The 25,829-nt window shown below is 37.3% G+C and overlaps 1 protein-coding gene across 1 annotated transcript; it reads left to right on the top strand.

Moving 5' to 3' along the window:
* The first annotated feature begins 709 nt into the window (after nucleotides 1–709).
* Nucleotides 710–24,140, top strand: LOC143881763 (Zn-dependent exopeptidases superfamily protein). The gene is made up of 16 exons (XM_077385033.1): nucleotides 710–994; nucleotides 1,954–2,067; nucleotides 2,307–2,424; nucleotides 7,915–7,985; nucleotides 8,086–8,162; nucleotides 8,276–8,353; nucleotides 8,694–8,765; nucleotides 8,885–8,958; nucleotides 12,297–12,429; nucleotides 12,551–12,622; nucleotides 14,474–14,593; nucleotides 15,856–15,912; nucleotides 18,320–18,460; nucleotides 21,964–22,048; nucleotides 22,131–22,569; nucleotides 23,370–24,140. Exons 1-16 carry the CDS (start codon nucleotides 931–933, stop codon nucleotides 23,632–23,634), a joined length of 1,980 nt encoding a protein of 659 aa, XP_077241148.1. The 5' UTR covers nucleotides 710–930; the 3' UTR covers nucleotides 23,635–24,140.
* The last annotated feature ends 1,689 nt before the right edge of the window (nucleotides 24,141–25,829 follow it).

The following is a 25,829-nucleotide window of genomic DNA, read 5'->3' as shown; positions in this document are numbered from 1 at the left end:
AAAATTCCTGCAATCCAAAAAAGGGGCCTTTGACCGGCCTGGGAATGAATGTCTAGGAAAAATGGTTAAAGACATTTATTAGGCCCGTTCTCCTTTGTATACATAATCAGATCCGTTGATCTGAACGAAAACCAAAAGTCCGGCCAAATGCTTTTAAAAAAAAGCTTGATTGAATGATTCTAGGCCTTGATCCATCAAGGCTCGTTTAGGGTTCTATGAAAAAAAAAACGTAACAGTTGATTATAGTAATCTTTTATCCTAAGCATAAGATGTCCGTTTATGAGGAAATGAAAGTAATGTGGGTCATTTCATTTAGGGGTGCAACTCGGGTCGGGTTGGGTTAAGGCCAACCCTAACCCAACCCGGGATAGCATCCCCTCAACCCTAACCCGACCCAACCCGAGCGTCGGGTTGAGGATGGTCAACCCTAACCCAACCCACCTCCAAATCGGGTTGGGTTGAGTCGGGTTGGATTGGGGTTCATATAGGGCCAAACAAAAAAGTACAAGAAAAAAAAAACATAATCCTAAGAAAATCATGATAAAATTAGAGGACGGAGGTCGGGCTGGGTTGGGTTGCCAAGGCCTCAACCCTAACCCAACCCGAAATTAAATCAGGTTGGCTTTTCCCAACCCAACCCGACCCGAAATTGAATTGCCGTGTAGTTTTTTTATTCTACTCTCTCCAAGCTCAATTGGGGAAATAAAAAATTTTCCTCAGAAAATGTTTGTCTTGTAATCCAAACAGTAGGGAGGAGCGAAATTACCAGAGGACTTTACCAACACGACCTGAGCTTTACAGCCCATTCGCTTCCTTTGCCAATCGGGAGCGTTAAAACGGAGAGAGAGAGTTATGATGATGGCCTAGGGTTTTCAGAGAGTTATGATCATGGCCTAGGGTTTTCAGCTCTCTATCGTCTCTACAACTCCGATGGCCACAAAGCTTCTTTTCCTCGTTTTTTCCCTCATCATTCAACTTCTTCTCTCCCTTGCCGGTGAGTTTACTCGAATTCTGAAACTTTCTCTGCACGTCTTACCTTTTTAAACTGCAAGAACTGTTACTTCTACACCGTAATCTAGGGTTTGCAATTTTCAGCGAACAAAATAAAATTGGGAGCACCAAAGTTCTTAATTCACCATAGGTTGCTCATCAGTTATTGTTAATCTGTTGTTTTGATTTAATAAGTTTCAGTTCTGCTGGTGCATGACTTATCGTTCCTACTCGCGTTCTCAAATTTCGTTCACAAATGTCTCAATTTGATTGCAAAATGTTTAGCTTGAACATGATTTTTGGGTGATATTGCAAATGGTTTTAAATTTCGACCGAAATTCGGATTTCGGTGGGGACCGAAACCGCCAATTTTCGGAAATTTTGGTCCGAAATTTCGTTTTACTGCCATTTTTTTAATTAAAAAAAATTGCTACAAAATTTCTGCCGAAATTTCGAAATTTCAAACCCAAATTTCGACGCTTAATACCATCGGATTTCGCCGAAATTTCGGTTTTCTGTGGGGTCCGAAACGGTTACCGAAACCAAAATTTTAAACCATGATTGCAACAACATTGCCATAGTATGGCCCCCAATAATGCGATACTATTTCCATCTTGGGATATTATCTCAGCATTGTTTCATTATGTTTGTAATGTTATGAAAATGGTATTTGCAATACTATGGGCGTCCAAACGTAATATTATTGCAACATCTTTCAAAATTATTGCATAATCACTAGCACCGAGATGCGGCACAAGTAACAAATTCTATCAAAACGTATGAGAAATTTTACAGTAAGGAGAGTGACTTTCATTTCCCTTTTTTCATTTAGTTGCTTGCATGCTTTTTACTAGAAGTTATGGTAATCTGCGTTTTTACCAAAAGGGTGTTTTTTGGCAGTTTGTATTGAACTTATGTTCTTCATATTTTAATGCCAAACTGATGTTTTATGTACACCATTAGTAAATGGCGACTCTCTGGAGTCAGTTCCTGATCTTGACAAGGCAATGTACTTGACCGTTGAAGGTTATCCTTGTGTAAGGCTACTGAATCTTTCTGGTGAAATTGGTTGCGCTAGTAAGTCTCCAATCTGCACACTAACATCTTTCTTTTCAATTGGTTTTTTTTATATCAATTTTCATGCTTATTGATTGGGTTATCATTAGCCAAGTTGCCTTTTCTTAGCTTGCATGGAACTTTATTCGAGTGCATCATCACATGCAAAGGATACAATTCATCTGTTCATTCGTAGCTCAAAAGTATTTATCAGACAATTTTTTCTCCTCTACTGATCTTCTAATGATTAATGTTGTCAGATCCTGACCGTGGAAAGGTTGTTGCTCCCATTGTGAGCTTCCAAAATGCTGACAAAAAGTTGCCTCATTCATCTGCAGTTTTGGTGTCGTTGGATGAAATGGAGAATTTCTTTATTAGGCATGAGTATTCTCTTGGATCTGTACTTAATTCTTTTTTCCCTCTTCATTGTAGTATGCATTCCTTGGACATTATTCTTTTTTCCCTCTTCATTGTAGTATGCATTCCTTGGACATTTTTAATCTATCTTGATCTGTACGGGCATGGAGTGTTGAGAAGGGTACACATGCAGTGAAGTAACCTTGAATGTTAATGTACATATAAATTAGCGGAGATTGTACTGCAGAAATTTGTGGTTGCACCTGCACAACTGCTTCCTCATTTTCATAAATACACTCCCACGCCATAATTTATACTTTATGTATTGTATAATTTAAGCTACTTCATGTGCAGATCTAAATTCACCAATAAAAACCACAAATTTTTGTATGACGTATTTCTTGTTTAATAGATTTTTTTTATAAATACAACATATATTGGGTCCAGTAAGTACTTGATACTGATAAAAAATGCCTCAAACACATATCGTGAGCACCAAGTTTGTTTTTTCACCTGTTTTTACCACTCAGAAAAAGAGGCTCGGGTTATTACAACTTGCTAGTTCCATTTCCAATATGGTCTTCAAAATTTCTTGATCTGCATTTATGTTTTCCTATCTGAAATTTGAATCCCATCCATGTATGGGTATGTAACGCAGTGGATCAAACGTGGAATCGCATCCGAAGCGTACGATCCGAAGATTGGCCTAGAATCCACTAGGAAGAAGAAGAACCCTAGAATCCACTAGAAAAGGGGAGAAGAGAGACATAGAGAGACAAAAGTCTGTAATATTATTCCATGATTAATTGTAACTTACACATTACAACCTCTTTTATTAAAGAAAATCTATCCCTAAATAAGTAAAAGAAAGATCTAGAATCCTATTACAATAAGAAAGCAACTATAATTAGACATGTAATCCTATTAATTAAAAACCCTATACCTAAAGAAAGAAATAAACAAATATACTAATCATAGAAAGTTACTAATCTAGTACTAATGTCCTACATCAGTATGCATCTCATAGAATGACATGCTCTCGGCTATTTATACATATATGAGGTCATTTTTTTTGGGGGGTATGGATATGAGGACACATTGCGAAGTCAGGAAACTATGGTATGGGAATGAGGATACGCTAATCAAATTAAGAGTTTTCAAATCACCAAAGCCAAAGGCCTCACAACTGGGCAATATGTTAGTGGCATATAGTGTTTAGTCTTTAATGAATTATAATCCACACCAGCAACAAGCTTATTAGTCTTGAATTTTGCCTCTTGGTATGCAAATTGGCCCCATGCGAATGGAAGTGTGGCTTTTTTTAATTTTTTAAATTTTGCAGTGCATGCGCCATCGATGCAGGAGCTGCTATTGCACCCGCGAAGAAGAAGCGCTACTTTTCCTTCTTTTCTTTCTAATAAGGGGTGTTCTTATATTTTCATGGGGGTTTTAGGTTTCTTTTTATGTTTGTTGGGTTTTCTTGGTTTTTCTTTAGTTTTACTGACCTATGATCGTGGGGACCGGCCACTTCAGCTATTACTCAATAACTAAAGTTAGTTTTAATAATTAGTGGTGGGGACTATCATTTAAATTAGTATTTTTGTTATTCATTTGAGAGAGGGGTTTGTTATGGATGAACAATTTTTTTATTTTTTTTTGAAAATTAACGATAAACAGTTGTTATGGATGAGAGAGGGGTTTGTTATGGATGAACAATTGACTGCACGCTATATTTCATGTAAATTAGCTTGGGGTTGAATAATATGGATGAACAATTGACTGCACGCTATATTTCATGTAAATTAGTGTGGGGTTGAATAATATGGATGAACAATTGACTGCACGCTATATTTCATGTCTGAAGATGGCGAATAGATCTGAAATGGGCATTATTAGTGTTTCTAACCTTGAAGATGGTTTACCAGTATGCACTTTGGTTTGAGGAACATGCAACACACTTTTTGAACAAGAAGATTCCAACAAGCCGTGCAAGAATAGCAGAAAATTTACATAGTTTTGGTGCTGTTTGGGATGTTTGAATCACCAAAGAACATCTAGGACTGAGCAAAAAAGATGTACAATGAACCGGCTAGCCCCTAGATCCCGTTGGAAGCAGCTAAAGAGCTGATAAAGAGAAGGACTGGACGCATAATACCCTTGCTGGTCATGTAGGTAGTAGCACAAATTAAGGGGATAAAAAGTCCACTTTGTGTAGTTTTCAGAGCAGGGACATTTTTTCATATGCTTGTCCTCACCATTGTCTCAACTTGGTTGTGGGTGAAAGGGAGGAGGAAGAGTTCTGTCACATGACCGATATGTTGATGAGGAAGAAGAGATCAACTTGCTGCCCGTTCAATGACAATGTTTTGTGGTGTGAAGTATGATGACAACCACAAATCTTGAAGAAGAATATCGGCGGAGATGGAATATATTCCACACAAGGGTGTTGTGTGGTGGAACGACTTGCAATGTCATTCTAGATGGAGGGAGCAACAAGGAGATAGTGTCGAAGGATATGATAGAGAAGCTATAACTGCTTGCAAAAAAAGCATCTACACCCTATAAGGTCACATTGTTTCGAAAAGCTAACGGAGTTCCTATCACTTATAGGTGTTTAGTTAAATTTTTTAGGGGAAAGAGTATGCAGATTAAGTTTAGTGGACGTAGCACCCATCGATGCTTGCCATATCTTATTTGGTAGACCATGGTTGTTCAATCATGATATGACGCATTATACTACACCTAATACTTATACTTTTTGGTAGAAGGGAAGTAAGTTGAATTTGCATCCCATGAAGGAAGAGATGAGTGGTAACTCTAAAGGCTGCAATAGTAAGCCCACTTACTTTCTACACATTAATTTTTTGTCGAGGGTAAGGAGATAGTTGTTATCTATGTGCTAGTTAGTTGACCTACTGAAACATAATATCTTGGGTAGGGAGTGGGTGAGGTTAAGTGATCCATAGGGAAAAAAAGTGAATGAGGTATTCTAAAATACCTTGCTTTTGCTTAATCCTTTCGAATAAAAAAGTTAGTAGACCTAGTAGTGGTGGTGAAGAAAACAACAAGGAACAACCACATTGGTAAAATCCAATGGGTTACCTCCTATGAGATCCATTCAGCATGCTATTGATCTGGTGCTTGGAGCTGCATTACTAAATCAACAGTCTGTCTTATGCCTCCCATGCTTTGGTTGGAGATGAGGAGGCAGGTGGAGGATCTATTGCACAGGTTATTGATGCAGGAGAGTAAAAGTCCATGTGTTGTACCAGCTTTACTCAAATTCATGAAGGATGGGTCATGGAGGATGTGTGTGGACAATCATGCCATAAATAAGATTACAGTTATATATAGATTTCTCATTCCACGATTAGAGAGTATGTTAGACATGCTTGCAGGCTATGTGGTGTTCTTGAAGATCGATTCGATGAGTGCTTACCAACTTCCATTGATTTGTATATGCCCTAGGGATGAATGGAAGACAACCTTCAATACATCGGATGGACTATATGAGTGGCCTGTGATATTGTTTGTGTTATCTAATGTTCCCAACACTTTCACGTGCATGATGATAGAGGTATTACACCCTTTCATTACCTCATTTGTTGTTTATTTTGATGACATCTTGGTCTATAGTCATTGTAAGAATGAGACTTAGCCCATTTCTGACATGTCATGGAGGTTCTCCTCAAACAGAGGCTCTACATTAACTTAACGAAGTGCTTGCTCTTGTCATCTTGTGCGACAATGTGGTCTTTCTCGGTTATATTGGTTCAATTGAAGGACTAAAGGATGATCTTGAAAATGTGAAAGCCATCATTGGGCGGCTGATCTAACAATCTATCGGTGATGTTCGTAGCTTCTGTGAGCTTGCTTGTTGCTACATTTTATCTGAGTTCTATTCGCAACCTTAGCACCATGATAAGTCCCATTACAAAGTTCCTTAAGGGTACTACTTTTACATGGTCTACGGCAGCATGCCATGCATTTGACTAAATCAAGCAATTGATGACCGAGGTGCCCCTATTTGTGCTACCAAATTTTGAGAAGGTGTTTGTGGTGGGGTGTGGTGCATCCCATGTGGGGATTGGTGTTGTTTTGAGCCAACAGGACAGACCCACAGCATTCTTTAGTGAGAAGCTATCTGACTCTAAACTACGTTGTACCACATACAATTTGGAGTTCCATGCCTTGGGGTGCGCACTGCGATATTTGAGACACTATTTGATCCACTGTGACTTGTAGTGTATTCATCACAAGCCCTTGCATTATCTTAACTCTCTGAAGAAGTCCACAATATTACAAGTGGAGTGATTACCTAAAAGAGTTCGACTTCATAAGTTGGGTGCTGCCAACTGAGTTGCGGATGCATTTTTATTTTTTAATGATACAGAGTTGTCGATGCATTGCATAGGAGGGTGAATTTGTGTAGACAAAAGTAGAAACAAAAGCTTATGAGGGGCAAAGAAGCGAATGCCAGAGGCTCCAATATAGTTAGACAATCAAGCGTTTAAGTATCTACAGTCACAAAGAAGTTGAATCCCAAGTATGCTAAGCGGAATGCATTCTTATAGGAGTGCACTTTCGGCCTCGAACACATGGGTGGTGTGGAAAACAATTCAACTCACGCATTAAGCTGAAAGCTTTATCTTCTTCATTCCTTGTCAGTTGAAGTCATTGGGTTCGAGTAGTTAAAGCTAAGATTGTGAAGGTATTCATGACTTTGAACCATCTTTGCAGGTTTAACAACAGGACTACTATATGAGTGTTCTACATTTTCTATAAATCGTGGGTACCTATTCTAGGGCACTCACTTGAGCACTAACTTGTGGTGCTTGCCCAACATTTAGCTGTGAGAAAAAGTTATTTGGGAATTGCACATCAGAGCATCTCGAAGACATGACATTTTTGTTGAGATAAAACCATTGCTATTGCTGATGACTGTTTTTATTGGTCGTCACTTGACAGGGATATTGCGAAAACAATTTAACCGTACAGAACATGTCAGTTAGCGAAGGGAAGAAAACACATGGTTATACACTCCTTTGCCAATACCCCATGAACCATGGAATGACTTGAGATGGATCTTATTTTAGTTTTACAGAAGACTATGCGAGGACATAATTCAATTTATATTGGTGGTCGATAGATTTTTCAAGCTGGCTCACTTACCGCACAACTAAATGTCAGATGCAGTTCACATAGCCAAGGTCCTTTTTAGGGAGGTAGTGCGTCTTGGTGGACTTCCTTAGACGATACTCTTGGATCGCAATGTAAAATTCATGAGTTATTTCTGGTAGACATTGTGTAAATGGTAGGTACTAAACTAAAATTCATGTTTTTTAAAGGGAATTTAGTCAGATATGCAGCTCATGCTCGCATGCATATTTATATTATAATCAATGATGCTTGCGGATGTATTTTGATCCTTAGATCTGAAATAATATTTGCCAAATGTTTACTATGTCATTGATGTAAAAGTGGTGCTCTTGTTTTTTAATTTTTTTTCAGGGTGTCAAATGATCCGAATTTTGCACAAAATGTAGCTGGTGTTTTGGTTGAGTCAACGAACAAAATATCAGGTCAGTTAACTAGTTTTTTTTCTAATCGATTATTATTCAATTTTGAGACTAGGATTAACATTGAAGTTTATAGAAGTGAAAAAGCTCTTCTGATTTGTAGGATTCTCACCAGCTGAAAGATTTCCACAAGCTGAATTTGCACCATACAAGAAATCCAGTTATGAATGGAACCCTGCTGTAAGTTACTAATTGGTGCTAGTTTGTTTCTAAATAAGATTACCAATTGGTGAATTGTCATTTATGAATTTAGCAAAGGAAGCAAAATCATCAATGCTTGTAAATATTTGCAGGGATCTGATATTATGCGGAACCACTATGATTTTCCTGTATTTTTGCTCTCTCCAAATAGTACTCCAATCTTGCAAGAGGTAATAATTCAATGTTTCTTAAATAGTTTTCACTTTACCCGAGCTTGCGGTGTATTTGGATATACTTACTAATATCTCACCTGCTTTTAAAATGATTATGTGCTATTTTTCATATAATACCATAACTGACAAAACTTTTTTGCTTAATGACTATTCCTTGGTAGTTAAGGCATTGTTATCCTTTCGCATTGGATGGCAATTGTGTTCATGTTCATTGAGGCATTGAGTTGTAGATTTTTCCAGATGCTAGGAATGATTCATTGTGTATGATTGTGTTGAAATTCCATTGGAATTTGGATTGCCATTCCATTGGAACTGGGACTCGTTGTTGTACATGCAGATTGCCAGCAAGAATGAGAAGAGAAATAATGCCCATACTGTAGATGTTGCAGAGTTTGATCTTGTCATGCAGGTATGAGATTCTGTGCTGAGTTGCTTCCTAAATATCTTTCATTGTGGTGTCACAGTAATGTTAGGGTTTATGTTTTGCGAATCGACAATGGTTTCTAATATAGCTGACCTTGATTTTAGACAACAAAAAGTGGAACTCGTGATTCAGAGTCCTGTCTTAAACAGCAGTCTTGTCTGCCCTTAGGTGGATACAGGTGAGGAAAGGTGTTTGATCTTTTGCATTATGTTGTTTTATTTACCATAATAGACAGGCATTTTGTATGTGAAATCTTATTGATATGCATTGATAGTATGCTGGATGGTCAGTGCCATTAAGTCACAAATATCGTTATTAGGAATTTCTCGGCAAGGGAAAATCTCGGGATATACTCAAATTTCATAGAAAAATGGCAAAGTTTACGGCCAGCTGCCAACCTGACGCGTACCCTCCTCCTTTATCCTGGCTTGGGACAGGCTGTGACAAACACATGCGGAGTTAATTTCGGGATATATTAATTTTAATTTTATTTTTTCGGGATTTTATATCGGGAAAATGATAAGAATATAATGATTAAAAATATATAAAAGTATATAAATTAAGAAAAAATTATAAAATATAAAAATATAGGAAAAACATCATGATATTATCATGATATTGTCGCCATTCAAAAATAAATAAAAAATTATCATGATATTATCACGGGAAATGAAAATATCGCTATATTTTTAATTTCTCTTGATTATTTCAGGATTTTTGTTTTTTTATCAAATTGTCATGATAAAATTGCTATATTTCAAAATCTTGGAGATATTTTTGACATAGAGTACCATTTTTCTCTTCAAGAAAGTGTGTACTAATATGTGGTATTTAGCTTTTGCCCAGGCAGTTGCATGGGTCTAGCTTATTATCTACTATTTATGATGAAAATTTGACTAGCCACCTTTTGTGGTGATGACATTAGAGAATAGTCAGAAGAGGGCACCCCAAACTGCTGCCTTTTGTTTAGTGTTGAGACTACCGGTTATTGCCAATGTATTTGATATTCAAACACATTTTAACTCCTTTTGGAGGTTGAAATGCTCAATATTTATTCATGTTGAATGTTTACGAAAAATCTATTAAAAAGAAAACAATTACAGAGCTTTCCCAACAGCAAGCACCTCTCTGGAAATGCCTTTCTAACCTAGTTTGTCAATTTTAATTCCCTAGCAAAGGTGCTATTTTTGTTGCATTTAATGATATAGTTGCTGAGACCATGTCCTTTGTTAAAGTATAAAACTTTAAATGACGCCGTCTCCAACAGCTTAAGCTTTTGGAGTAACTGGTTGTTTCACATGGTTTCAAAGCCAAAGGTCCTGAGTTCAAACCTCCTGGATAATGGCCAAACCCAAAAGAGGGGCCACATGTGAGGGGAAATGTTAAAGTATAAAAGATTAAATGACACCATCTCCAATAGCTTAAGCTTTTGGAGTAACTGGTTGTTTCACATCCTTTTTTTAAAAAACCTATAGAAATAAATATCTATAAATTATCTTCTTTCTTAACTGGAATAGTTATGAGCGATGTAACTATTCTGCTGGATTTCATTTTCTTTTCCTTTCTTTTTTTCATTTTGCTTGGGATTCAAACTGGATGTACAACGTGCTTTGGAGGGATGTTAAAGTATTTGCAGTTGTCTGAAGTATTTTTTGATAAATATTTCTTAGCATTCAGCGCGCAGTACGGACAATAGGAGAACACAGTGTTGACCTTTTCAAGTCTGGGACAACTGTAAAAGGATAGGCTATCATTTTTTGTATTTTTGTGTACACAAGGGAGTTTTCTCATTTAACATTGTGATACTTGTAAATGATTTAAAGAGGTTTCTGCTAATTTGATTCATTATTAATGCAAAAATGGTATCATTTCTTTTCCCTCGTGCTTCTCAAATATCCGTTCTTGTTCCTCCTTTTCTTATTTTTTCATGTTATCAATGCTAGGGTTGAACAAAGTGACACCATCTGTCCTATGCAAATAAAAGAGGGGGTTATCTCTTCTTCATATTCTCTATGTTCTTGTTCATTCATTCAGAAGTATTTTCCTTTCTTGTCCTAGATCTTCATTGTTTTCAATTAGACTGAGGCTCTTACTTTTGCTTATGGATTTATGTATCTTCCTGAGGGTTGTGGATGATATTGGAAGGTGACTCCACGGATGTCATAGCATAGGCTGGTAGAAAATGTGTGGGTCTGTGGAGGATGGGAACAGCATTGATGAGATTTGTTCCGAGGACTGATGATGATTTAGCGATAAGGTGGCTAAAACCAGGTTTTGTAGGGATTTCTCATATAATGGGCAATCTCTGCCTTTGATGTGAATTTATATTTCTTGTTATTGTTCTTTAACTAATCATTTTCTTTGTCTTCTTCAAAAAAGAAGAAAAGATAAGAAAGAAAGCAATAGATTGTTTGAAGATCCGCTAATGGTAATTAAAAAAAAAAAAGGATCCGCTAACGGTGTTTAAGGAATCTCCCTCCACAATTAGCCTATCCAAGAGACTATTATCAATAATCCTGATTTCCCGACAAACCGCTCTTACCTCTGCCTCATTAGTCTTTGACTCCAATGGACCCGAGAAAGCCCATCTAGTTGCTCCTTCCTCAGCTCTAAGCAAGCCTCCCACTCCCGGCCGTGGGTTTCCATTACTTGAGCCATCAAAATTTAATTTTAGCCATCTAGGATTTGGCGGAATCCGTCTAGGAGAAACAAGCTCTTCCCTGTCTGCTACAAAGTAAATATCCTTCCAGCGTCTGTTGCGATTGAAGGTAGAATAGAATTTGCAAGTGGGGGAGGATCCTCACCCAAGAAATACTGATGGAGATAATCTTTGACAAAGTGAATAATGGCCCTTTTGATAAATATTTGAACAGTCTTGCATTCTTCCCCTTCCAAAGGATTCAAATGGTGGCTAGCATCACCACTCTCCATAGAATCCTTCCCTTTGAAGGGCAGGGTACTAGAAACTAACTCTCCAAAACTATAAGTGTATTTGTGTACACTTATATTTCTTCAAGTGTATTAGTTTACCACTAATACAGTTATAGTTTTGTTTCACAACGCGTTTCGGTTTCGGCATCTATTTCAGTGGGAATGGAAACATAATCATTTTGGTCGTTATGTGTCAGTTTTGGTGGAAATTTAAGACTGTGAATACAAGCCAATGTTTTGTACAATATATATATATATATATATATATATATATATATATGTGTGTGTGTGTGTGTGTGTGTGTGTGGTAAACTTTATATTTCTACATACATATATTTCTAAACATATGAGAGGAGAAATATTGTGGCAAGTTGCATGTGAAAGAAATAAAGGTATTGTACACAGTTTTTTCTCCGCACGGATTTGATGTGGCAAGTTTTTCTTATTTTCTGGGAGATGAAAGTCATTTTTCATATGTTAGTCATGTGATAGATAAACTACTTTCATGCAAATCTATCAAGCTGATATAGAAGGTTTCTTTACTTTAACCTTCAATTACATTGTTGTGGCATATCTGAAGGGCAGTGTCTGGTCTTCGCTACCACCGATTAATGTTTCATCCGTGAAACCGCCCAAACCGATCTTACTAACAGTGGCATCTCAGGATTCAGCGTCATTTTTTCGTGACAAGAGTCTTGGTGCAGATTCTCCTTTATCTGTAAGTTCAAGTCAGCAAATGTGCATTAACTTCTAGTGACAAAAGTGCATTTTGCTAATGTTTTTTAGCCTTGGATGTTGTTAAGAAAAAGAATCAGGATTAATATTTGAATAATATTCAGGGAATGATTTCATTGCTGGCAGCAGTAGATGCTCTTTCACGTATTGATGGTGTAGATGAGCTTAAAAAACAGGTATATATTCATTAGTTCTTGCACAGTTATAGTTTTTGAATTTTGTTGGTTCTGTCTTCTCTTAAAGGGCCCCTATTTTCTTTAGACAGCTAACTTACTTTGTATCTTGAAGACGTAATTCTGCTAATGCAGCTTTATTACTGTCTTAGTTTCTTATATTGAGAATTTGAGATTATGCTGTATGGAAATGGAGAAGACCCTCAGTGTCAAATGCCACTACCAAATGTTTCATTGTTTTGGGTTTATTAACAGTAAAGCGTTCTTTTTTACTCAACTCAAATCAACTCAACTAAGCCTTTGTCCCAAACTGGTTGGGGTCGGCTAAAGCCTTCTTTTTTACCCTTCAAAAAAATAAAATAAAAAACAGTAAAGCTTTTTGGGGAACTCTATGCCCAGCATCTGCTCAAATATTCTCCCGGTCCGAAGTAGGGAAATTGTGTTGTGCATGCCATCTTGTAAGATGCTAATGTGGGATAAATGGGTTGAACTAGAAAGGCTTAGAAGTTATCTGAGAAGCAACGATGCATAGTTTTTAAGCTGTTTAATTAGAACTCTGGTGTTGTTCTCATGTTATGCCACACATCAGTCATCGAGGTTCGCATGGCGCAGCTGCTTACTACATAGGTTATGATTACATACTATTGCTTACTACATATGTATGTATGTATGTATGTTTCGATGTAAGATTAGAGGAATAGGTATTAACTTTTGCTCACCAGATGCTAATGCATGTAACCATTTGAGCAATCCATGAACATTGTTTTACAGAAGCAGAATTTGGCAATGTTTCAAACCAGACTAAGGGATAATCAGGCTGGGTTTTGATTTGTCTGAGTGGACCTTCATTGGAAATCTCAAGATAATTTCCTTTGGGAGGGAAGGGAGAGTGGGACAATAATCAAGCACCTCATAGATTGGAAAGAGCTTTCAAAGTCTAGGAAGAACTGCGGTTGTTGAATTGACAACATAAGGTTAAGAAACTGGGTGGTCTGCGATCTGATCCTTGGAAAATTTTAATAAGGGTTATGCATTCAGGCTATAAGGTGGGTGGTTATTAGGTTTTTGGACAACATTTGGTTAGGTAATGTTACATGTTCCGTGGTTTCAGAGCCTATTTTGGCTTGTTCTTCATAATGGTAAACATCGTTTTTCGGAGGAGGTGAGGATGATTGTGTTAAGTCTTTGCTTCTTGAATCAGAGTTCGTACACATTTCTTCATTTGAAAGTGATAGGAAAGTTTGATTTTGGGATTCACTAATTTTTTTTTTAAAAATACAGTCAGGATGCGAAGGACCATTTGTCTTGCACAATACCCACTTAATTGAATCCATCGAAGCATCCTCAACCATAATCCTTTCCCAAACTTGCTACATAAATACACAATAGTTTCATTGGACTCCTCAGTACCAGTAGAACCCAAGAATGACAAAGCCATCTCTCCTCGGCCATCACTTACCACCCCTTCTCTGGCTGGCCCTGGATTTCCTTGTTAACAACTATCAAAGTTCAAATTCAAGATATTTTTCTTCCATCCTTATTGACGAGCTTGATTCGGGGTCCAAATCCTCTATTGTTAGGGATGCTTCAGTCCCTACAAGGATAGATATGTTTTGTTGGATGACCATTGAGGAATGCATTAAGTCATATGATGTTTAAAGGAAAAACAGTTTAGACTTGCATACATGTGCTCTCTTTTATTCATCCCTTCTCTGTCTGGCCCTGGATTTCCTCCTGAACAACTGTCAAAGTTCAAATTCAAGAACGTGGTATTGGCTTGATTTTTCGTAATTTGTTCATCTTCCCCATATATTTGATGTTTTTCTAATGTTTCCAGTGTTCACTTTTACGCAGCTTGTTTTTCTAGTTTTCACTGGAGAAGCATGGGGATACCTCGGGAGCCGGAGGTTTCTGCTTGAACTAGATATGGCTACAGAGGCTGTTAATGGCCTTAACAATTCACTAATTGAAAAGGTATTTTTCTTTTCAGGGCTCCACACCCTTGGAGATGATAATCAATTTGGAATGGATTTATTGTTACTTCATCATGTCACATCCATGTATTCCATGGTTGCCTTAATTGTAAACCAGTCATCTGGTGCATACATTCTTTTATGCAATGTAAGAGGTGGTAATAATAGCACGGAATTAGAAAATTGCTACTGCATAAATCCGGTCCTTTGGGCAACCAATTTTTCTTTTAAGCTATGTACTATTTTTTCAAACAGCCTATATAAAAGGCCAAAGTCCTTGGTTAGTGTGATATGCTGCAAATCATGAAACTAATTACTTCGGTCATGATGCCATTCAGAAAAAAACTGCCATCATGATTTGCATCAATATTGTAACACAAATTGGAGCCATTATCAAACCTTGATGTCGCATAGGTTAGGGAACTATAGAGCCATTCAAATAAAAAAAATTGTAACACAGATTGGAGACATTTGTAGAGAACTAAACATTCTTTGAGATGCATTCCCAGAAGTGCGAATGATGTAGCATACAGATTGGTGAGAGGAATGACAGGTGAACATTTTTTTACTGTAATAATCTTAGCTTATGTAGTATTGATGTTATTTAGTGTATGTTGTATCCGGTCATAGTGTCTTTTGTACCCTGGCCCTCTTTCTGTCTTTAATAAATCGTTTTTATTGAAAAAAGAAAAGAAAGAAAGAACTGTGTTTTGGTTTGTGTTTTTTACAATGAAAGTAAAGTAGGAACCTTGAACATTGGATAGATTTCGCATAGTAGGAACCTGACCTGAACATTGGATGGATTTCACGGAATAGTCCCACCCTAAAAATTAGGGTGGGGATACCCTATGTCATCAAAAAAAAAAAAACATTGGATGGATTTCACATAGTTCCTGAGATTATTTCTTCTATGGTATGAGTCGATTCTTCTATTTGGTATCTTATTGAACAAAATGGTGAGTGAATTACTAATAGGTCCCTGGTTAAATAGGAGATTCCTCAAAATGAGTATTAAAGAGGAACTATATCATCTGCTCTAATATCATTGTTGTGGAGCCATATGCTCCTTTTTTTTTTAAGGAATAGCAGGGGCATACCTGGATCTCTCTCAGGATGACAGTTTTTCTGGGTAGTGATGCACCAGTCCCTTCATTATCCATTTTCTATCACATTAACTGTTGGGTGTGTTCGTCCGAATCTTGCTCATAATTGTCTATGAACATGTGAAATTTAACTATACTGTTGCTCTATATTCTTGCTTAGGTTTTGGAGATTGGGTCCGTGGGAAAAAGCTCAGGAGAATTTTTCATTCATGAAGGGGTGAGAGACTGCAATTAGTAAACATTGTTTTTTACACAACTTCTCCATCAATAAATTGCATCTAGACTATTCTTGTTAGACCTCACCTGATATATCACTGTAAACTTGTGCATTAATGTTGACTGTAATTCTATTTTTCCCTTCAAGAGATAGGATTCTGGAAATGGAAATTAGCCTGGTGAAAAGGTCACATTGAGTACTTAACTCAAGCTTTCTGTGTGCTTTGCCAGGATTTTAAGTTGCATGACACAACGGCATTAGTTCTACTGAGTTGTATGAACTGCATAGTTGGGAAATGTAAATTACAGATAACCTTTTTTCTATCATATGAAGTAAGGTATTGGCTAGCGATTAACTTGGCTGTAGTCTATGAAACTGCTAAAGTAGTTGGCAATACCAGTTCGGTGCACGATTCCAGTAGATACAAAACAGCTAAAGCCCAAATTTATGTTTCTTAAAGTAGATAAACTTGCAACTAAATTCTTTGGTCACGTCTGTATTAAAAGAGAACTGCTCCCACTTTTTTGAGCAGGTTCACTCAATTAGCCTTTGCATGGGGCTTTAATTTTGGGTCGACCGACCAATCCACATTGAAATTCAAAATATTAAGTTCAATTCTTTTCTTTTTTTTTTGAAAATGTTAAATACAATCCTATACCATTATAAATACGCAACTCTCCTCCAACAGAAATGCGATCGGTAAACATCAGAAGCTATAAAATTGGTATACAAGTGCCAATCTGTCAAATTTAAGCTTGTAAGTCCACACGCCCGCCCGCCTGCTCACCCGCGCACAAAGTCACATCTCTTCAACCGCTTTCCTTTTCATGCACATCTTTCTTCTGAAAAGTGAAAAGGAAACAACAAAAATAAAACATAGATAGAAGAAGGTTTCTAAAATAAGAAGGGTACTAACTTTAGATATGGAAGTTCTTCCACTTCTCTTTATATCTTATGATAAGAAAGATGGAGGATAGAGAAAAGGATATAAGAAGTGAGAAGGATAAGGGGGTGTTGGCTTATAATATCAATTGAGAGGGGATTAGGGGGAGAGGAGAGGAGGAGAAGGTAAAAGAAAGATTAGACTTTAGGGGCAGAAACTAACCTGATACGAAGCTCAAATATTTATTCTTTCCACATTCCGTGGCATCAAAGAAAAGTGCCTTGAGACCATGGTTTTAAATTTCGACCGAAATCTGAAATTTCGGTCGAAATTTCGTTATGTGCGAAATTTTATTGATTTCGACCTTTTTTCGATTTTTTAATTATTTTATAATTGTCCCGAAATTTCGATAGAAATTACTGAAAATTTCAAGGATTTCGATAACGAATAAAATATTCTTTTTATGAGTCCGTCGGATTTCAAGCGAAATTTCGATTTCGGTGGGGTCCGAAACCGGTACCGAAACCGGTACCGAAACCGAAATTTAAAACCATGTTTGAGACTACATATATAAGAAAAGAAAGAGAGCTAGAAAGTTCTAAAACCCTAAACAAAACTTAACACTTTTAGACTAAAATAACCTCTAATGACTCCACTTAAAATTTCTAAAACCCTAAAAAAAACTTCAACACTTTGACTAAAATAACCTCTAATGACTTAAAGACTCTCCCCTTAAAATTTTCTTATTACATGCGTGGGGCCTATTTAAAACTTCCTCCCCTTGTCATGTACATCACATGTGCCTTTTTTTCTAGTATGCATTAAAATAATACTAGTTAGAGCTGTGTATTAATTCCAATGGTCCCCATCTCACATAAAAAAATATTGATAAAGCTAACATAATGAATTGTGAGCCATTGCTCAATGTTAACCAGTAATACAAAGTGGATCATTCATGTTTATTTGTAGAGGTCGAGGTTGTTTCTTTTTCTTTTTTACTTTAGTTTGTACTTTTCTTTGCTCATGTTTGATAGCTATTAGCTAATCTTATTTGAATGTGTTAAAGTTTAAAAGATAAATAACGCCTCTCTCCAACATCTTAAACTTTTGGAGAAGTTGGTAAGTTAACATGGTATCAGAGCCAAAGGCCTCCAGTTCAAACCTCCCGGATGGCAAAAAATCTACATGCGAGGGTTGGCCCAAAGTGGGACCACATGTGCCACGTGTTTGCCAAGTAGGCCACATGTGCGGGGAGTGTTAAAGTATAAAAGATAAATAACCCCTTTCTCCAGCAGCTTAAGCTTTTGGAGAAGTTGGTAAGTTAACATAATGTATTGAGTTACTTAGTAATATGCCATGCTTTTGGGATTTCATTGTTTGGATGCATGAGTATTTAATTCTAATTTATTTAGCAATTCAAATATAAGAAGAGACTAGGAATTTATTACCCTCTTTCAAAGAAGTATGACCATTGATAGTGAGTATATTAATTTTACTTGATATTTCAGTTCCTTTTTGTTGTAGGACTCATCCGGTACAGAAGAAATGGTGAGTGCCTTCCAACGTGCTGGTGATTCTCTTGGACCAACGAGCATTAAGATCAAAATGGCAAACACTTCAAATCCTGGCATACCACCATCGTCGTTGATGGCATTTCTAAACAAGGTTGGGGCAATAAATACTAGGTTTATCAATGTTCGTTCATTCTCATTTTAACTTATTGGCATGCTCAAGATTCAGTGTTATCTATACACTTACCCATGTCGATCCGTTTGTTCTTTTTTATTACAAGTGCGGCAGGTATGTTTACAACACAGTAAGGATATTTTGGGCATTATAATTTATTGACTCAATATAAAAGCACCAGAGAGGGAGCTCGACTTTGTTTTTTAAATATCTACATTCCTCCCTTCTCTATTCTCTCTTCTATTCTCCCTCTGAACCCTTCTTATTAAGCTAACATGGTATCGGAGCATCGTCTCCATTGTTTAGTGCTCTTTTTTGTATTTATCCTCTTCCCCTCTTCATCTTCATATATTTTCTTTTCTTTTCTTTGGAGAATCAAATCCTATCCGACTAATCCATGTTTCCTAGTGAGCCTCTGTGTATGAGAGATGTGAATGTGCATGTTGGTGCAACATAGAAGTGCAATGCAGATCTGTAACCATGGTTTTAAATTTTGGCAGAAACATTTCGATTTTGGCTGCTACCGGAATGAAATTCACTTGGATTTGGAAAATACTAGATTTCGCCTAAAATTTCGGTATTTCATTAATGTTTTGGTTGAAATATGCGAAACATGCAACTTTTCATCTAAAAAGGCAAAATTTCTATCGAAATGTCGACATTTCGACAGAAACCCTGCCAAAAATCAACTCCACTCACAGAAATGAGAGCAACAAGATTCCTTTTTAAGATATTTCTAAAAAATGGGAAAAATAAATAAGAACAACCAGTGGTGAAGAATCTTAAATGTATTTTGGTCGTGATTTCGTACCGAAGCCAAAATGTCTCTGTTTTGCTGATGACTGAAACCAAAACATAAAACCTTGTCTGTAACAGTGCGTGTAATGTGTATGTGTTGTGTATGATCTCGTACTAGTGGTACATGGAAGTGTAGTGTTGTTGTGTGCAAGCGGATTGCAGATCTATGTGACTACGTGCTTGCTCTGAAGGTGTTTGGAAGATCTGGGGCAAGTTTGTGAAGGACTATTCCAAATTTGTGTCTTTTTTTGGTAAGATATGTCAGCCATCTAAGATTCTGATTTCTATTTGTGGGACTAGTGGCCTAAAGTAATGAATCTATGTTTTCAACACTCAGCCCATCTGACACCTTTCCTCTTCAAATTACATTTGTGAAACTAATTGGTACAAATTATTTATTATGGGGTCAATTTATATAACTATTTCTGGGTGCTGGAGGCAAACTGAAAATTTTGATTGAGAATCTTCCTTAAAAAGACGATAAGAACATGTATGAGGAATGGATTCAAGGGAATTATCTGGTCATGACATGGTTGTTGAATAGGTTGGAATTAACTATTTGTAATAGTGTAATGGTTGTGGATACAGCTAAACAAGTTTGGGTGATTATACTTGAGATGTTTTCTATGGATCAAAATATATCTCAGATATATCAGTTTTATGGAAATATGTTTCTTTGTCAACAAGAAGATAAAAGTGCTAGTGAGTGCTACAATACTCTTAAAGGAATCTGGAAAGAGCTCAATTTTTATCAAACTTTCACTAATGACACTGAGATACAAAAAATCAACGAGATGGTTTGCAGGCTGCGAAGTTTCTCTCGAGATTGGATCCTAGCTTTCAGCCCATTCCGTGTTAGCTTCTAACCAAATCCATCTTGCTTCTCCCATCAATATTTTTATTCACTAGTGTTGAGAGCTAATTTTGCATCATCAACATCCTTCACATCTACAGTTCAGTAGAGCTCTGCTTTAGTGTCTAGTGCTGGGAGAAGGGACTGGGATAGAGGTCGTGAAGGTTCCTCTAGTGGTAGAGGTGGTAGAGGCACCAGAAGTAATTGAGTTAGAGGGCCATAGCTGTGGCGAGAACCGTGATTCTGGTGAAGACCGAAACTGTGCACATTGTGGCCGAACCAACCATTCAGTTTAAAAATGCTTGGATAAGTATAGGAAACTAACTTGTGCCAATCATGTTGTCTATGCTAGTGATGAAACCGGACATCCACAACGTATGACTTCCAACCACTACTGCTGGCACGCCAGTTGGGTCGTGAGCGCGGTGTGAACGGGCTTCCCAAAAAGCCAGTCCGGGTGGGATCAGCATCGAATGAAGGGGATGGTCCTAATATTGTGTTGGCAAAACCAGTGAGCATCACTTACTAATAGGGCCAATGAGAGACGTTAAATGCCCTATTAGTAAGTGAGCCTCCGAATTAGTAAGGCATGCCCTATTAGCCCTTATTAGTATAGTACGTGAGAGAGGTCCCTAATACACATTCAGCTACCTTTTGAGTAGTATCCTTTGAGGTATTTAACTCCTTATTGCAATGCCATTTAAAAAAAAAAAAAAAAAACTCCTTGTTGCAATGATTTCAGCATGCGTCTACCGGCTGGACCACACATAGTGCTACATTGGCTCACTTCTGTGCTACTGTGAGTTCTGTTTCTCAGCAGTCCTTTCCTTAGGTTGTCGGCTCAGGAGTTTCTGGGCATATGAATTGTACGCCGGTTCTATTTACTACCCTTGATGCGTCTTGTCCTAATTCTACTGTTGTTAATGGATATTTTCGTACTGGAAAGTAAACTATTCGTCCAACTTCATCTCTTTCTCCTTCTCTTCAATTCTCCCTCCTAACCCTTCTTACTAAACCAACATTTTTCATGATAAGAAAATTAAAGTCCTCAACTTGACTTTTTGGGAAAAAACAAAATGCTTGTAAGAATGTTGAATGGTTAAATTTGCTTCTACACTCTAAATCACTAGACTAAACTGACTTTTGCTGGATGACATTAATTACCACTTTCAGACATTAATATTTATTTCGATTTCAAAAATGAAAAATCACTCATCAAATTGAAAGAAGCAATGCGATTTTTCTTGGTTTGGTCTATGTTACCTATCACAGGAAGTGTTTAAGTTGACTTTCCTATTTTGATGTTTGACTTGAGCCTTCTCTATCAGGTGTGTGCATCTATACATGTCTGCCAGCATATGTACATTCATGTACCTGCAACTTCCATAGGGATTAGTCCCGAACGGGGTTGGCACGTCGGCTAGCATCGTGGGTTTGCTCCCCATAAACGCGAGTTCGTCAGAGTTACCCGATGCACGTGGTTTACTGGTAATTGCGTGCATCCATAACGATTAGTCCCGCCCTAAAATGGGGTGGGGATACCCTATGCCATAAAAAAAAATGTACATGCAACTTCCATTTCCTTCACTCTTGCATAGTCTGTGCATCCAATTCATGAGGTCACTGCTCTTTCTACTTGTAAAAGTTCGAAATTATTCGTCTTTGTTTATGCCACTTTGGTTGGTCTTAATCTATTTACTTGGCAGTAATGATTTTCCCCATCAAAATTAAGGGCACAAATCAATTTATTTCTTCCAGTCATGCTATGTGCGACCTAGTATTGTTGACATTAGCTAGCCATTCTAATATTACTATTTGTCTCTTTCGATAGAATTCTTCAACTTCTGGGGTTGTTTTGGAAGAATTCGACACTGCTTTCACCAACAAGTTCTATCACAGCCACCTGGATGATCAATGTGAGTCATCTTGAACATCAATTACTCTTTACTCCCTCCCTTCTATCTATTTATGTTATATATATATATATTTTTCATGCAGCAAATATCAACTCTTCATCAATCATAGCGGCTGCTTCTCTGGTTGCCCGTACCGTTTATATTCTTGCCAATGATGGCTTGGAACCAAGTATTCCAGTTCTAAACTCTATCAAGGTTAATTCCTCTTTGGTTGAGGAACTGATGGCCTGCCTATTGACTTGTGAACCGGGGCTGTCCTGTCAGCTGGTGAAGGATTTCATAAGGCCAGCTAATATTTGCCCAAACCACTATGTTGGTGTTTTTCTTGGTTCTCCTTTGGGCACACCATATCCGGATTATGTAGACGATACATCTCGGTTTGTTTGGAATTTTCTGGCTGATAGAACCTCTATCCCTAACGGCAATAAGAGTTCTTGCTCACAAGATTGCAGTGTTACAAATGAAGTGTGCATTGGGGCAGAAACCGATGGCAAGGGTGTCTGTGCGATCTCTACAACTAGGTATTTTGTTTCTTTTGATTTTCATTGTGGTTGGTCCTGCTATCAGTCTTTTGTGCTATACTGTAGATATAGCTGTATTTGGGTGTCTTCTGTTGTTTGTTACCTATCCCTTGACCAATTCAATATGACCCTGTTTCCAATATTCAATTTTTTCTGAGCTTGTTTTGTTATCATGGAATGCCTGGCAATCCAAGTTGGAATTTACGGCTGTGTTCTCAGTTATAATCCAACCCGTAATGGTTTGGAGGCTCAGTATCCCTTGTTGGTTTTGTTAAAACTTGGGCCAGGGATTATTGCTACTCACAGTTACAAAGTTCTCGAATAATTGAAAAATTCTTGAAAAAATCCCAATTTTCTGTTTCATGTTTTACTTTAAAATTTTCCAAATAATTCAAAAGTTCTTCCATTTTTTGAATCAAGCACGAACTTTGGAATGTAATGTCACTTTCTCAAATATTATTTGTAAACCTGGAGAGAAATTTAAATTGACTTAAATAGAAAACTTTACAAATAAATAGAAAAACAAATATGCTTTTCTGAATTTCCCCTGAACTCTTCCCATGCATATTCCAAAATTTTCTAACATTTGCCTCGCCAAATTATTCTTGAATTCCATCTTTGCCTCGCCTAAGTCAATCCATTTATATAGGAATGAATTTTATTTAATTTTCAGTTCTAAATTGTTTTATTAAATTTCTATTCTTTCTGTTTTTCATTTGGCTTGTTTGCTGTATTTTTTGTGCTCCCACCAGTCTATTGCACCATTTATACTACTGACCATCCCGATTTAATCCTTTCAGATATGTTCCAGCATATTCAACTCGGTTGAAGTTTGAAGATGGGTTTTGGAATGTTTTGCCTCCCAATACCTCTGATGCAATGGGTGTGGTTGACCCTGTATGGACAGAAAGCTTCTGGGGCACCATCGGACTACGTGTTTACACAGTGCAGAGCTCTACTTATGACCATTTTGTACTTCTGGCTGGATTTGTTGTCACTCTTGCAGCTTACCTTGCAACAATAGTCAGTAGAGCATTCTTCATGAAGGCCCTTAAGCAAGATTGAAAACCATTTTCAGGTAAATTTACTGGATCTTAACATCTTGATATCTGAAAAATGGAAATTTGTTGATCAAATAGCCTCAAATGTAAAACGGCCTTGTAATTCTTGAAATGGAATCTACTGACCACCCTTGGGCAATTTCCTCATTTTAGGGGGGATCATTTGAAAATTCATGGGGAGATGATTTTATTGGGAGCTCATAAAAGATTTACAGTTTTAGAGTTACTTGCAGGTAAATGTAGATGTCCATGTTTATGAGTTACTTCCAAAACAAAATGAGGTAAATCTTGGGGGTTTGATACTGATTACTGAGAGTTCTATTGGTGAATTTTCATTTCTATGGGTGAATGTTTTTAGTTTGGTTCTCCCAATCTAAAAAACCATGTACTTGATGAATGTTTACGAGATCTCTCGATCGTGTGTAGATTGGGTGAAGTCCCTGGGCCCTGCAATCCATAATGCTTGAATTATTGGAAATTTATTGATGGAATCTGTTCATGTGTGCTACCCATTCATAGACCAAAAATCTCTTGTATTAGGCAATATTAGCCCTCTTGTCTGTTTATAAAAATGGTGAAATTGACTGATGATTTGGTCCATTTGAAATTGATTTTTGGCTTTTGCGGGGATTTGTGCCCCTTCTTTGTTTTCTTGTGCACTTGTCACGAGAGTGGCTCTCTTTTTTATTCCGAAGGGGATTCCCGTTTTGCTAGCAAGCCTAAAAAAATACACTTTATATGGTGTCTGCACGTAGGTGTAGGTATTTTCTCAAAATACTACAGTGAGGCCTGTCTAACCTCGCACAAAAGAACTAAACCATTCAATTTTTGGGCCCCGCCAAGGGTTCGTGTGTGTGTGTGGAGAGAGAGAGAGTTGGATTGCAACAGATTTTGTCTTTATTCATGATGTGGCTGCTCTCTGATGCAACAGACCATCCGCGAAATGCCTTCTGCGATGGTCCCTAGTAAGTCCCCTCAAATAAATGTGTGTCTTTGTAAGCTGTTATACAAATTCTTTGTAAGCAGTTTTATTTAAGACTATGTTTAACACTTCTCCTTCAAAACCTTGATTTACTTTGAAACTTCTGGAATTTCCTAGTCTTGACAGTCAAGAGAAAAAAGCAAATTACGTGGCAGAAAAACTTCAAATGCCCTTGTGTGTAAAATGTGATCAATTTTGCACTAAAAGTTGATGAACGGGAATGCTCGAGTTGGGGGCAACCTCGTAGTACGATGAGGCACTCCCAATTTGACAGTGTTCCCACCTTTGATTGATCGGAACCGTCCATTTGATAGGCCTTGCTTGGATCTCTTATAGCCCAGAAATCACACCAGTCATTCAATCTTAATAGTTGAAAAATGTGTATTTTTTGTTGTTGATTGTGAACCGTTGCCCATATATAGTTTGTGACCGTCCATTTTCATCGGATTTAAAGATCCGAGGATCGGAGTGGTTTTTGGTTTACATAACATCCAAAGCAAAGCCCATGAAATACACGGTTCAGATCAATCAAAACTGGGACCCACAATGCTGTAATAGACATGACGTGAAATTGGAATAGGGTAAATCTCACTTTCTGTACAATGACATTGGAATCAATTACGGTAGGTCGCATCCACTTGTGCTTTAAGATTTGGGCATCTATGAAGGATATATGGATATTCTAATACAGCATGTGTTATCAGACCCAAAAGAAATATCCCTATAGTGTGACCATTTTCATAAAGCATGAGATGCACTCGAGTGTGGATTTTTTCATTACTCTAAAAACAGTATAGTTGAACGATCTTAACCGTCCAATTGGGGGAACTTTTACCCAATTGACTCTGGAGAATCCCTTTTTCTTTACAGTATCTTCATCCAATCTGAGATTCTTTTGGGCTATAGCCATTTCACCCTACGAGAAATGGGTAGCCTTAATCATGAGGCTTGTGGTTAAAGTAACTCAATCGGTTGTTTGGATGAGTGGTTAAACCAACTCTCTTATTTATAGAAACAGACCTCCTAGAGTTCCATCCACAATAGAACTCAACCTGCTACTTATCATGATGCGGTTGAATCTAGGGTTGCACTAATCATCCATTTCTCAATAAATATGAGATGTACTAATTATCCTTATCGATAACTTTGGTCAATGGGTAATGCCGCTATTTTCATACTTTATCTCATTCATCAATCTAGATTGTAGATCTTAGACC

Source organism: Tasmannia lanceolata, unplaced genomic scaffold, assembly GCF_043159265.1.
Source record: "Tasmannia lanceolata isolate RefF3 unplaced genomic scaffold, GAP_Taslan_0.1 ptg000007l, whole genome shotgun sequence".
Lineage (NCBI taxonomy): Eukaryota > Viridiplantae > Streptophyta > Magnoliopsida > Canellales > Winteraceae > Tasmannia > Tasmannia lanceolata.
Note: the sequence above shows the minus strand (reverse complement) of the source record. Positions and strands in the feature narration are given on the sequence as shown.